We start from the raw sequence: 13,984 nt of genomic DNA on the forward strand, positions 1-13,984 counted from the left end.
TATATCAATAATCGAGTTTATATTTGAATGCAGCTCAATGGGAGTTCCGCTTTTTGGGCCTCAGGGAGCCTCCCGGAGGACTATAATAAGAAGCTGTTATTAGCCAGCAGCATTTGCCGTCTGATGTCCGCAGCCTCGTTTCTGTGAACCACGTGACGTGTGTTTACATCCTCTCAGCTGTTCCTCAAGAAAAACAGCGCTGGATCTTCAACGCCACGAGCATCTATATCTCTCACAACAACAACAACAGTGCGCTCAAAAACACCAAGTCTAATGTGCATCCAGTGTGTTTAGCTCGTGCAAAGCCCGAGACTGATTCATGGCTTTACAAAGGTCAGTGAACATTGTTATTCCGCAGAGATGATGCCGACATTTTTGTTTTGTTGCTTTGCGTTGATCTGAGCAAGCTGAGGAAGATGTGCATGTGGCAGACATTTCAATGCAAGCCCACCAACCTGGTTTAACGCACGCGAAAAAGGCCAAAATGGCTGTTTTGAAGCATGCACAAATGTGTTATTGTCTATTAAGTGGTTTTGCTGTGCCAGGTCAAACACAATGCCACCGACATGCTGGTTTTCCCAGTCCTGCAGCGTTTAAATGTCATCTAACAGCATTAGAAACCGAACAAATAGAGGGGGTTTTCCCATGCCTCTCATCTTATTTTAATCAGATCTCAATTATCTCAATTCAGAGGTGTTTTAACCAGATGCTAATACTTCTAAGAAAAATAATAACAATAGCAGAGTGTAACAACTGTCTCTGAAGCTTTTTTTAAAATTATTTTTTTAATAACTTCCTTTTTTTGATCGTTTATTACGCAACACGCACAATAACAAAGAGCAGATGCAAGACACACCCGGAAGTATTTGTGCATAAATATTTTAAATGTCAAGTGTTATTGCATAACCCTGTTAATTAGATCTGTGGAGTTGTCGAATAAATAAAGGCATGCGAGTCCTGCTTGAGAGATTATGGCGGAGCTAAACACGTGAAACGCTTACATTTTTCTCTCTCTCTTTGATTTTTATTTGACTACACGTTATTGTCTCGGATATAATGTATAGATGTAATAAGCACCGCATGCGTCGCTTAACTCGGTTTTGTTTTAACGCAGTGCGGATATGTGTTGTGCTGTTGTGATGCTATGGCAAGCTGTTTTAACATTTATTCCTTACAACTTACTATTTTTGTTACTAGTATCTATTTTGTAAATACTAGTACGCAATCTAACTGTGACTAGTAATATATCTTTTCAGTTTCACAATAACTGCTCATTAGTAGTATTTATTCATGTAGACTGCTAGCATGCTTGCTTATTTTTTTTTGCTGCTACTAGTTATCAACAATAGTTCCTGTTTATTTGCCATTGAGCTCTATTTACAGAACAGAATGGCTACTTTATAGTTCAATTAAAAAATCTTACCAATCTGAAATACGCACTTGTTGGCTCTCAGTCACCAGGAATATTGGATCCAGTCGCGCTGAACTTCTGTCTCCTCCACAATATTGGTTTTGGTATCTAAACCGTCAACAGAAAATGGATTGTTCTAAAATTTCTTCCATTCTACTAGGATATAATGTATAGATGTAATAAGCACCGCATGCGTCGCTTAACTCGGTTTTGTTTTAACGCAGTGCGGATATGTGTTGTGCTGTTGTGATGCTATGGCAAGCTGTTTTAACATTTATTCCTTACAACTTACTATTTTTGTTACTAGTATCTATTTTGTAAATACTAGTACGCAATCTAACTGTGACTAGTAATATATCTTTTCAGTTTCACAATAACTGCTCATTAGTAGTATTTATTCATGTAGACTGCTAGCATGCTTGCTTATTTTTTTTGCTGCTACTAGTTATCAACAATAGTTCCTGTTTATTTGCCATTGAGCTCTATTTACAGAACAGAATGGCTACTTTATAGTTCAATTAAAAAATCTTACCAATCTGAAATACGCACTTGTTGGCTCTCAGTCACCAGGAATATTGGATCCAGTCGCGCTGAACTTCTGTCTCCTCCACAATATTGGTTTTGGTATCTAAACCGTCAACAGAAAATGGATTGTTCTAAAATTTCTTCCATTCTACTATCGTAAAAAAATAATTTAACAGGGTTTATTGAATAATCTCATTTGCGTCTTTCTCTGTGCTTAGTCTGGCTTCGTCTGACCAGCACAAATGTTACCAAACTGCTTCACAACCTCCCATGAAATGTAAGCATTTTTTCTTATCTGTAACTTGTGAAGACACAATCCGAAGATTAAACCGCAAGAGCATGGAAAATAATGAGTAATATTATAAAAATGAAATGATGAATATGGAAGAAAATAAAAACAACAAATGTATGTTTGCTCTCTTGAAGCTGTACACACACAGGTTGCCCTTTATAATGCAAATCTTTCACACTAGAGTCTGGACAAGTGTCTATTCATTTGCTACTAGGAAAACTGGAATAAATATTAGTAACTATTTGAATAGTTATAACAATATGGTTTTAAATAAGTATAGATAACAAAACTTTATACTACTAAGTTGTAAGGAATACATATTAATATATTTTGCCACATGTAATGTAACTTGGCTTTAATGCACATAAAGTTATGTCAGTTATTATTATTATTATTCTTATTCTTTGAATCTCACAATCATGTAAAGGTCATATTTCACCACAAAATGTGCCCTCCAGGTCGGGTCCTGCTTTATTGGTGTGTTGGGTTTCTCTCTGTGATGACACTGTTCTTCTTATTGAGGCCTGGAATGAATCCGCTGAGAGTTTGTGGCTTCCGCTTTCACTGTGTCAGACAAACGGTGCAGGAGTCAACATGAGGCCATCAGCTTTCATTTAAAATATAGACTATTTACGCACATTATTACAGACTATTGCTCCGATAATATTTGAACTGAACTGAGCTGGACGATTACATCACTGAATCAATGATGAACTGACTTTAACTGTTTACTATTATTGTCCCCTTGCATTGTCGACACACTGTTTTCCTGTTTAATACTGTAAAGCTGCGTTGACACAATCTGTATTGTATAAAGTGCAATATAAATAAAGATGACTTGACTTTACACCCCGTGTGCTCATGAAACACAGCCTGAGACTGACAGCCTGAGGACAGCTGTATATTATAATGGGTGGCTGACATGAAGCCATGAATTCCAGTTTTTTCATAAATAATGAAGACTATGTAAATCAGACAAAGTAGGCCTGCTTTAATTTAGGGTTTATCTTCACTTGAAAAGCACAGAGGAATTGTAAACTGATTAGTTCTGGCAGAGCATCAGCATTCTGTGATAATTTTGCAATTATGCAACCAGCAAGTTTAAACGGTAATAATGGATCAGCTCAGCTTTATAACAAACTGTTCCAGTTCATTGTTCCACTTCCAGTATTAACTCCATAACAATCCAGCAGTTACTTAGCTACTAAACCAGTTAGCGATGACATGAAAACCAGCATCCTATTTTTATACCCAGTATTAATGGCTTTATTGGTTTGTAGCGTCTGTTTGTTCTAAACAAAGAGCGCTCATGAGTTATGCGCTGTTCTCTTTTGTAAGTTGTATACTGATGTACAGAGAGTCTCTGTAGGGTTGCAATCAGGTCTTGTACAAAACAGAGTAGGAGGTTTGACCCAGATCCCTCCCTGCAGTATTTTCAGTGCAGGAGACTGAAAGGGCAGCGTTACAGGAAAAGGCTGAAAAGCAAGACAAATGCAGAAAAGAAAAGAAGAACAAGGAAACAATAGGGATGTAGACATAAGTATAGACATTTAAAGCCCTGTTTTTGTGGCTTTTTATCCATGTCTGTTAGTGTTTAGGTCATCAAAATATGGACAAAATTAATTATATTAAAAAATGTTAATTTAATTAAAAGTGCATTTACAGTGTACAGACTTTCTGGAGCAGAAATACTGATGACATCATGTTGCACTCATGGGCGTGTCCACATTTTTTGTCCAATCAAATGCTCTCTAGAACAGGGGTATCAAACGCAATTCCTGGAGGGCCGGAGCCCTGCAGAGTTTTGTTCCAACCCTGCTCCAACACATACCATGTGGTTTTCAAATAATTTAAATAATTAAATTTTTTATACAAGTACCTTATATGCATTTATTTGATCAAAAATACAGTAAAAACAGTAATATTGTGAAATATTATTTAAACATTTAAAATAACGATCCTCTATTTGATTATATTGGGCTGCTTAATATTTTTATGGAAAACACGATCATTAGTTTCTATAGGATTCTTTGATGAATAGAAAGTGCAAAAGAACAGCATTTATTTGAAACCGAAATCTTTTGCGACAATATAAATGTCCTTACTGTCACTTTTGATTCATTTAAAGGGGTCATATGATGCGATTTCAATTTTTCCTTTCTCTTTGGAGTGTCACAAGCTCTTGGTGCATAAAGAAGATCTGTAAAGTTGCAAAGACTAAAGTCTCAAATCCAAAGAGATATTCTTTATAAAAGTTAAGAGTCAGCCACACCTACCTAAAACGGCTCGTTCTAACACGCCCCCACATATCTACGTCACGATGTGGGAAGATTTGCATAACGCCGCCCAAATGTTCACGCAAAGAAAGAAGGCGTAACTTTTATTCTCACTGTAGTATTGTTGTTGCCGCCGCCGCCATGTCGTGAAGGCGCTGTGTGCTTCGTTGTGAAAGTGAAACTACTTTGTTTGGCCTGCCCAAAGAGGATGATATCGCTTCGTCATGCCTGGAGCTGATCCGTGCTGGTCGCTGAGGAAATACATCAACTTCACGCTGTCGATCACTGGATCGGCTTTCACCGTGGACGAAGCGGAGTCCAGCCCGGGGTCGTCACATGTGGTGGCCGCAGGCATCACAATATAGTAAGGCCGTAACATTTCCGTCACACGCTTGAGGAATTCGGCCAATCACAACGCACTGACTGGATAGCTGGCCAATCAGAGCACACCTCGCTTTTTCAGACCGATGAGCTTTGTAAAGATCGACACGTTTCAGAAAGGCGGGGCATAGAGGAGAAACAATAATGTACAGTATGTGGAAAATAATGTGTTTTTTGAACCTTAAACTGCATAAACACATTTCATTACACCAAATACACAAAATAATGTTCTTTTTAGCAGCATCATATGACCCCTTTAATGCATCCTTGCTGAATAGCAGTTAGATTAAATAGTAATAATATTTCTTTTTTTTTTACTGTTTTACTATATTTTTTTTGATCAAATGCATGCAACCATTGTGAGATTAAAAGACATTAAAAAGAATTAAACCATTAAACCAATTAAGAATATTAATTATTCTGAATTTTTGCATAGGAGGTGTATATAAAACTTGGTCTTGTTTGCATTTGCATGTGAAAGTCTGAGTTTTTGTGCAAATCTGCAATTTGACATCTGCAAATGTCACTTTGGGGGCTCTGTAAGAATGAGAACAACTCCTAATCCTAGCTGTTTTTTAGATGGATGGTTCTTTGCAAAGCCATCCCTAATTGGAGTGGAGAAAGGAGACATTTCGATGTACAGTAATTGGGCTTTTCTTGAACTCACTGAACCGTTGTAAGTAAATAAGCCTGGTGTTTGTTTAAATCCAGATCTATTTCAGGTTCATGAAAATCCTTGAGGTTAAAGAACTTCGGCTTAACTCAGTTACCAAACATGCAAATTTTGACACTCTCTATGTCCTGTCTGCAGCCCAAATACCACTTTCGGACTCGCTTCCCTCTTGCTTTGAAAGCCTATTCAGTTGTTAAGTGCATAGCATTTCTAGGAAGCAGACATTCAGATGTCCTGATTAATAACTGATTTTTTGCTTTGGCATTTATTATATTATCATTTGAGACCTGTAGTAAGACTTCAGGCTTGGACTTCTGCTGCTTTCTGCAGTATTAAAGCTGGTTGCATCAGGCAGGTAACATTAATAATAATTGCATCCTTGAGTCATATGAAGGTAATATATATTTTATTTACGTCATTATTATTATTATTCTTGATCATAATTACATTTAGGGATTTAAACAAACTTCTAAGTATATATATATATATATATATATATATATATATATATATATATACAATTTGTAGGAACATAAAACAGTTTTAAAAAATCTCACATACTACGTTACCATTCAAATGTTTGAGATTTTTTTACTTTGCGTCAGTGCTTTGTCTAATTGATTGATTTGCCGTTTGTTTATTGTATTATCATTTGTGACATGTAATAAGACTTCAGACTTGTGCTTCAGTTGCTTTGTGCAATATTAAAGCTGCTTGCATCAGGCAGGTAACATCAGGTACGTGCAACACCTAGCTGAAGAATCAAAGCTTGCAGGTATCAGGTGGCACGGACGCTCTCGCGCAGCATGGCTCCTGTTTTCAGGAGAGAAGGGGAAACTGAAATGTGTGAGAGCGAGAGATCTAAACCGTCACCTTTTGTTTTTCAATCCTCAGATCTTGGCGTAGCTGAGAATGGTCTGAGGTGATTTGTGTGGGACACAGGCATCACGACTGGGCATCCCTGCGGAGAATCGCTCCAGCACTTTCATCTGGATGTGAGGACCGGTCTAGTTATCCGTCTCTCACCTCCTCTGCATTTTTTTTATTTTTTTTTGATTTGTTGGTAGCTGTGAGGGGATCATGGGGGGAGCAGTCAGCGCTGGCGAGGACAACGATGAATTGATAGACAACCTGAAGGAAGCACAGTACATCCGTACAGACCGCGTGGAGATCAGGTGGCACGGACGCTCTCGCGCAGCATGGCTCCTGTTTTCAGGAGAGAAGGGGAAACTGAAATGTGTGAGAGCGAGAGATCTAAACCGTCACCTTTTGTTTTTCAATCCTCAGATCTTGGCGTAGCTGAGAATGGTCTGAGGTGATTTGTGTGGGACACAGGCATCACGACTGGGCATCCCTGCGGAGAATCGCTCCAGCACTTTCATCTGGATGTGAGGACCGGTCTAGTTATCCGTCTCTCACCTCCCTTTGCTTTTTTTTTTTTTTTTTTGATTTGTTGGTAGCTGTGAGGGGATCATGGGGGGAGCAGTCAGCGCTGGCGAGGACAACGATGAATTGATAGACAACCTGAAGGAAGCGCAGTACATCCGTACAGACCGCGTGGAGCAGGCCTTTAGGGCCATAGACCGTGGAGATTATTACCTGGACAGCTACAGAGACAATGCCTACAAGGATCTGGCGTGGAAGCACGGGAATATACACCTGTCAGCGCCGTGTATCTACTCTGAGGTGATGGAAGCGCTGAAACTCCAGCAGGGTTTGTCTTTCCTGAACCTCGGCAGCGGCACGGGATACCTGAGCACCATGGTGGGCCTGATCATAGGTGAGAACCACTCTGATAACTTGCATATAATTAAAAGACAATAAAGGAAACAGCAGATTTTGAAGATACTATTTATTTATATTGTTTATTATTATTCTTATAATTATTATTATTTAAAAAAATCGATCAAAAGAAAAACAGAAAATTATTAGAAGAAGAAATAAGAAATTTGCGCAAAAAAAAGAGAGCATTTTAGGACGAATCAGAGTTTTGCATTTTACGTGAAATTTATTTCATTTAAGTTGCATAAATCAGCTTTTTGGCCATCCATCTCTTGTCAAATGAGACCAGAGCAATTGTTTTTTTACTTAGTTATTTGTTTGAACATTACCTAATTGTAAGTTCACATTTGAATCATATTTAGGTATTAAATCTTTTATTTGCATTACTGTTATTATTATTATTATTATTATTATTGCTAAATTTGAGGGATTTAAACAAGCATACATTTTGGCACTACACACCTGAATGACTCAAATCATGCAACTTGTAAAGAGTTGAGTAATTGAGTAAAGATGTGATGTTACTCTTATAAGTAATCAGATTTATGATTTTTAGTTGGAGGAACATGAATAGAGTTTAAAAAAAACTCCCATAATACATTAACATTTACAGTTTAGGGGTGGTAATGTTTTGAAAGAAGTATTTTATTCTCATCAAGGCTGCATTTATTTGATCAAAAATACCATAAAACAGTAATATTGTAAAATATTATTACAATTTAAAATAACTGTTTTCTGTTTGAATATATGTTAAGATGTAATTTATTCCTGTGATGCAAAGCTGAATTTTCAGTATCATTACGCCAGTCTTCAGTGTCACATGATCCTTCAGAAATCATTCTAATATGCTGATTTCCTGCTCAAGAAACGTTTCTTATTATTATCAATGTTGAAAACAGTTTTTGTGGAAACCATAATACATGATTCTTTGATAAACAGAAAGTTCAATGAACAGCAATTTGTTTAAAATAGAAATATTTTGTGACTTTACTTCCTGTCACTTTTGACCAATTTAATGCATCCTTATTGAAAATATTGATTTCTTTAAAAAGCAAAACTATGCAAGATACTGCATAGTAACACATTGGCAATTTTTGTACCCTTTTCTCCAGAATCTTCAACTTTTGGTGTGTTATTAGCTGAAAATGTTAATATTTCAATGTAATGTCTTGGTATGTGACTGATAATAACTGAAAATAAAAGTGTAGTATTATATCAGTGATTCTTTTTTATTATTATTATTTGCAGGTCCGTTTGGAGTAAATCATGGTGTTGAGCTACACAAGGATGTGGTGGAATATGCAAAAGAAAGACTTGATGAATTCATTAAAAACAGCGACAGCTTTGACAGGCATGTTCAACTCTATTTTACATTCTTTCTCTAGATTTAAGTGCGAATGTAAATATTCAATTTTTTAAAAAGTGCTGGTTTTGTTACACCTATAGAAATTGAAATCACTTAACAGCATTTGTTTTAATTGGCAGCCGCCTCCAGGAAGGCAAACTGAGTTTGGAGAGAGCAACATGAGTCCCACCGCAGTTCTGTGGTTAACTTCAGAGATCGCTTTCATTGGAACTTTGATTTACTCGGCTCTGCCCATTAATCTTCCATGTGACACGGAGGATGCATTAGCTTTCCCCGAACCACAGTCTCAATGAATAAATACTTCAAGCGGCCGTCAGCTCTCTGCGGTCTGCTGAGCGATTCGCACACCTGCGGGAACACCTGTCACAGCCAGAACCACTAGCTCAGACAGTCCACTTCAGCATTGCACACGCAACCGGCTTTCCCTGAACGCCCTCCCCGGCATTTTCCGCTTTCAAACATCTGTTTTCGTCATGCACCAGCACTAGCAGCGTTGTTGAGGTCAGGAGAGAGCCGTAATGATGTATCAGACAAAGCACTGACACTATTAAACAAGCCATAAAAGCGTGTTTCATAACAGAAGACCATGTGCCATAAGGTTGCTTAATCAATGTAGTTGAGCTTTGGGAGCTCGATATCTGTTACACGTCTTGTCGAGTCTATGACTACTCCATAAAACTGCTGCTAAGCAAATAAAAACACGTATGACTAATGCTAATAATATGCTCAATATCACATTTCTCTTGGCATCATATCAGTTCTCTACCGGTTAAATGAGGAAAATTGCTTTTTATTCATTCATAAAAATGAATTCTTACATTTTCTGAAGGAAATGCGAATATACTTGTCCGTGCAAAACCCGCCGACATATTGCTAGGCTGTTGTTAGCGCATTGCTGTTTGGTTGCTCTGTGGTTCTTTGGTTGTCACGTTAATGATAACTCAAATTATATAGCTTGTTGAAAAGAGGTGTGCTATTACTTCTAAGCCATTTGAAAAGCCATTTTTGCCTGGTGGACAATAAATCATGCAAAACACCTGCATCTAGAGGCCAGAATATTGTAGCGATACAAGGTGGACTCTTTTGACTATTAAAATAATCTTTTTTTTTTTTATGCTTACAAAAAAAAATATATATATATATATATTTATAAAAAAATATTTTTTTAATTAAAAAATTTCATTATTTTTAAATACAATAATTTTACTCTTTATTAATTTTTTTTTATTATTAAAAAAGTTATTCTCATTTCATTGCAAAATGAACTTTTTTTATTAAAGACTGTACAGTTCTTTAACCTACTGGACTCACAAAAAGAATTGTGGTTAATTCATTTAATATATTGACACTGACAGTTTCTATTAATAAAAAAATTTAAACAAGCAGTTTTATTAAAATTACAGCAGAACTCTAGCACAAAATCTGCTTGTTTTCATTTTTTTTCTTTTCAGAAACTGTAAAAAAAATATTGTGCTTTGACTTCAAGACAAAAAGGTCTAGAAAAGTCATAGTAGCACACTAAAATCAACTGGAACATGTTAGCAGCTGTAAGATTTATGAAAAGAGACTGGGATATGTAGAAATTGTGTTGTAGATGTTTTAGAAATGGATACCAGTGTTCTACAGTAAACATGTCCTCTCAGGTTTGAGTTCTGCGAGCCACACTTTGTGGTGGGGAATTGTCTGGAGATTTCCTCAGACAGTCACCAGTACGACCGCATCTACTGCGGCGCTGGAGTTCAGAAGGACCATGAGAACTACATGAAAATCCTGCTGAAAGTCGGAGGAATTTTGGTCATGCCGATAGAAGATCAGGTAAAACCCAGGGTGATACATACTGTACAGCGGCCCTGAAATCACTTACAAATGTCTGAATGTCAGTAGATCACAATATGAACCCAAATGTCTGCATGTTTCAAATGCTGCAGGATCTTGCAGCATTTGAAACAATTGTGAAAATTGTCATGAATGCAATATTTATGCTGCTATATAAATGCATGATATTGTAGAACAGTATCTGTAGTTTCATGATCCTGTTGAGCCTCATGTCTTGCATCAAATGTTTGAGCTGGTTATTAGTGTGGAGTCTCTCTCATTGAGTGTTTGTGTGTTGTCGCAGCTGACTCAGATCACTAGAACCGGTCAGAGCTCCTGGGAGAGTAAGAATATCCTGGCGGTGTCATTTGCTCCTCTTGTTCAGCAGAGCAGGACAGAAGGCTGCAAGCCTGATGCTGTGGTGCTCCGTGAGTCTCCGCCTCTTTTATGACCTCACACTGCTCTGGCCAATCAGCTGCCGCTAGGGTGGTTTACAAAGGGCAACGTTACAGACTGATTTATTGCAGATTTCATTACCTGATTCATTCAGAACAGTAAACAACACTACAGGCAAAAGCTGAAATTGTTTGTTTTTGTTTTTTTCTCTGGTCAGTCTTGAGATTTTGTGCTATTTTGCTTCTATAACATGTCTTCTTTCAGACTAATGGATAGAAAACATCCAAAATACACATTACAAAGTTTTTATTTTATTTATCTTTAAAGGCAGTTTATTCAAAATGCTGTTTTTCTCATGTAGTGAGTCAGAAATCTCCGCATCCGTAACACTTGCATATACAAACTTTACAGTTTTGTATTCTGAAGAAGGATTTGTTCATATATCATTCATCCGACTTACATTTTATTCCTAAAAACATTGTGATTTTTATCCCCTGGCTGTTGTTGACAGTATTTTCTGATTTATGGAGTGATAACTGTTTTTGCAGTGGGAATCTGGGAATTTACAGTGGGAATATATATATTTTTTTATTCTAAACTGCCCAGTTTTACGTATACACACACACACACATACACACACACACTCACACACACACTCACTTGTGACCCTACAGTGAGGTCGCACTATTTTCTACTCAAAAGGTCAAAAAAATTTTTTTAAACAAGCCCAAACTAGTAGATGGAACTTGAACATGATTATATGCATCAATAAAATTAATCATCTTTAATGAAATGTAAATTTGACTTAACCCCAGGATTTAATAAAGAGGATGGATTCTGAACACTCTTAACCCATATTCTCATAGCTTGGGGGGGGTATCCATCTTTCAAAGGACCAAATGTTCGACAAAGTAGTACTTTATAAATTGAAATCATTTCAATCTCCAGATTTCAAACTATCTGGGAACATTTGCATTCATCAGTTTGACCACAATTTCAAATCTGTGTGCGTGTCACATCTGAACCACACTTAAAAAATAACTAGCCATGTTGCAAACTATAAAATATGAATTGGCAATATTTATGCATATATGACTAGTTGACACATATACCGTAAATGTGTCCTATGGTCTGACAGCAGAAATTTAGAAAAAAAAAATAACAATGAAGAAAAATCTCTCTTATGCTATTTGCATATTATTAACAAGAAATTTTTAATAATGATTAATTATTGTTTTCAAAATGTTGCTGTTACACCATAGTACACATGTACAGTATATATGTCAACAACCCATATATATATATGTATATATATAGTTTTTTTTTTTTTTTTTAGTTGGGACTACGTAATAATTTTTGTTGAATTAAGTAAACTTTTGACATTAACATTTTACATCTTGAGTAAACAGTTTTGCATATTTAAGTAGATTGGACAGTTAAATTAAGCACACTGTTTTAAAAATTAAGTTTTTAAATAAAAATGAAATTGTTTTACAAGAAAATTTTATTTAATCCAACGTTTAATCCAATGTTACTTGCCATTTTTTGTAATTATTTGTAAAAAAGAAAAAAAAAGATTTTCTAAGTGAAAATAGTTTCAAAGTAAATCCTAAAAATCCTTTTTTTTTTTTCAGTGTAGAAACCAAATGTTAGGCAGTTGTTTTTGCTTAAATGCATTTTAGTTATTTAACAAACAACAGAAATCATTTTTTATTACAGTGTGGCTTTATCCAATATTTAGATTTCTGTTCTGGAAATATAAGCAAATGAGTGCATATTTCGTTAGATTATATTTAAAAAAACCTTTCCGCAAACTTGTAATACAAAACAGTTGTCTTGATGTACTGTGAATAATCAGCTGGTGCGGTGTAGTGATATCCATTCGTTTTTACCCTATTGCCCTGCGGTGTCTTGCCTTCAGGTTTAAACTAATTAGTTGTGCACACAAATGAGATCTGAGAAAAACCTTTAGCCATTACCCTGTATAAATTGTCTGTTCCTTAGCGCCGCTGTCTGTGAGGACTCTTCAGGACCTGGCACGAATCTACATCCGCCGGACCCTCCGCAACCTGACCAACGAGGAGCAACCAGCCCGCAACAACACACAGCGAGCGCCGCAGAAACGCAAACGCAGGCGCTGCCGCCGCCGCCGCCGCATCAACACCTACGTGTTCGTGGGGAACCAGCTGATTCCTCAACCCATGGACAGCGAGGGGGACGAATGCATCGAGGAGGAGAGCAAAGAGGAGGAGCAGGAGAAAGACAGTGAGCCCGTCAAACCCGAGGAGCCGCGGGTCAACCATCTGAGAGACAAAATCCTGAGTCTGCCGCTGCCCGAGTCGCTGAAGGCATACCTGCTGTTCTACCGCGAGAAATAACACACGAGAAATTGCCCGTAGAAGCATTAATCAACTGTGGTTATTTCCTTCTCAGACTACTTCTGACCTTCAATTTCATAGTTTTTGTTTTTGATAATGTAGCATAATTTCAAGATTTAAACGGGGCTGGGCTACATTTGCAAGAGACGCTGGATTTGATTGTGCTTGCTGTGTTTGTTCTAATGACTCATAATGTTGTAATATTCACATTTTGAATGTGATTTTTCACTTCAGAGGGCCTTGGGGGTTTAGAAGCTTCTAGCTCACCTTGTTTGTATTGAGAAGAGTTCGCTAAATGTGATGGAAGCTCTTTTTCACTGGCTTGTATTGTAAGACCAGCTGTTTGATGAAACCAGTAATGCATTTTGAATGTGATTTTTCACTTCAGAGGGCCTTGGGGGTTTAGAAGCTTCTAGCTCACCTTGTTTGTATTGAGAAGAGTTCGCTAAATGTGATCGAAGCTCTTTTTCACTGGCTTGTATTGTAAGACCAGCTGTTTGATGAAACCAGTAATGACAGTTTTCTTTCTTTTTTTTTTTTTTTGTAGGGAGAATGAAAAACTCGAGTCATTATTTTGGGATTGATTTTTGCCACCTTTGATTCTCTGAAGCTTTTCTTCTGCTGTTTATGATGCTAATGCTTTCGATATTTCTTGGGACTGTTTTAGTGAAGTTCATCAAGAGATGGGG

The 13,984-nt window shown here is 37.0% G+C and overlaps 1 protein-coding gene across 1 annotated transcript; it reads left to right on the plus strand.

The window, feature by feature from the left end:
• The first annotated feature begins 6,837 nt into the window (after positions 1-6,837).
• LOC107599674 (protein-L-isoaspartate O-methyltransferase domain-containing protein 1-like) lies at positions 6,838-13,645 on the plus strand. The gene is made up of 6 exons (XM_016291334.1): positions 6,838-6,946; positions 7,019-7,338; positions 8,589-8,691; positions 10,350-10,521; positions 10,826-10,949; positions 12,922-13,645. Exons 2-6 carry the CDS (start codon positions 7,032-7,034, stop codon positions 13,293-13,295), a joined length of 1,080 nt encoding a protein of 359 aa, XP_016146820.1. The 5' UTR covers positions 6,838-6,946; positions 7,019-7,031; the 3' UTR covers positions 13,296-13,645.
• The last annotated feature ends 339 nt before the right edge of the window (positions 13,646-13,984 follow it).

Source organism: Sinocyclocheilus grahami, unplaced genomic scaffold (assembly GCF_001515645.1).
Source record: "Sinocyclocheilus grahami isolate Dianchi unplaced genomic scaffold, SAMN03320097.WGS_v1.1 scaffold270.1, whole genome shotgun sequence".
Lineage (NCBI taxonomy): Eukaryota > Metazoa > Chordata > Actinopteri > Cypriniformes > Cyprinidae > Sinocyclocheilus > Sinocyclocheilus grahami.

Bases quoted from the DNA above. Each gene is read 5' to 3' on its own strand.
- LOC107599674 (XM_016291334.1), top strand. From the start codon at position 7,032: ATGGGGGGAGCAGTCAGCGCTGGCGAGGACAACGATGAATTGATAGAC. The intron at 8,692-10,349 runs GCATGTTCAACT...ATGTCCTCTCAG, and splicing joins AACAGCGACAGCTTTGACAG to GTTTGAGTTCTGCGAGCCAC. The intron at 10,522-10,825 runs GTAAAACCCAGG...GTGTTGTCGCAG, and splicing joins TCATGCCGATAGAAGATCAG to CTGACTCAGATCACTAGAAC.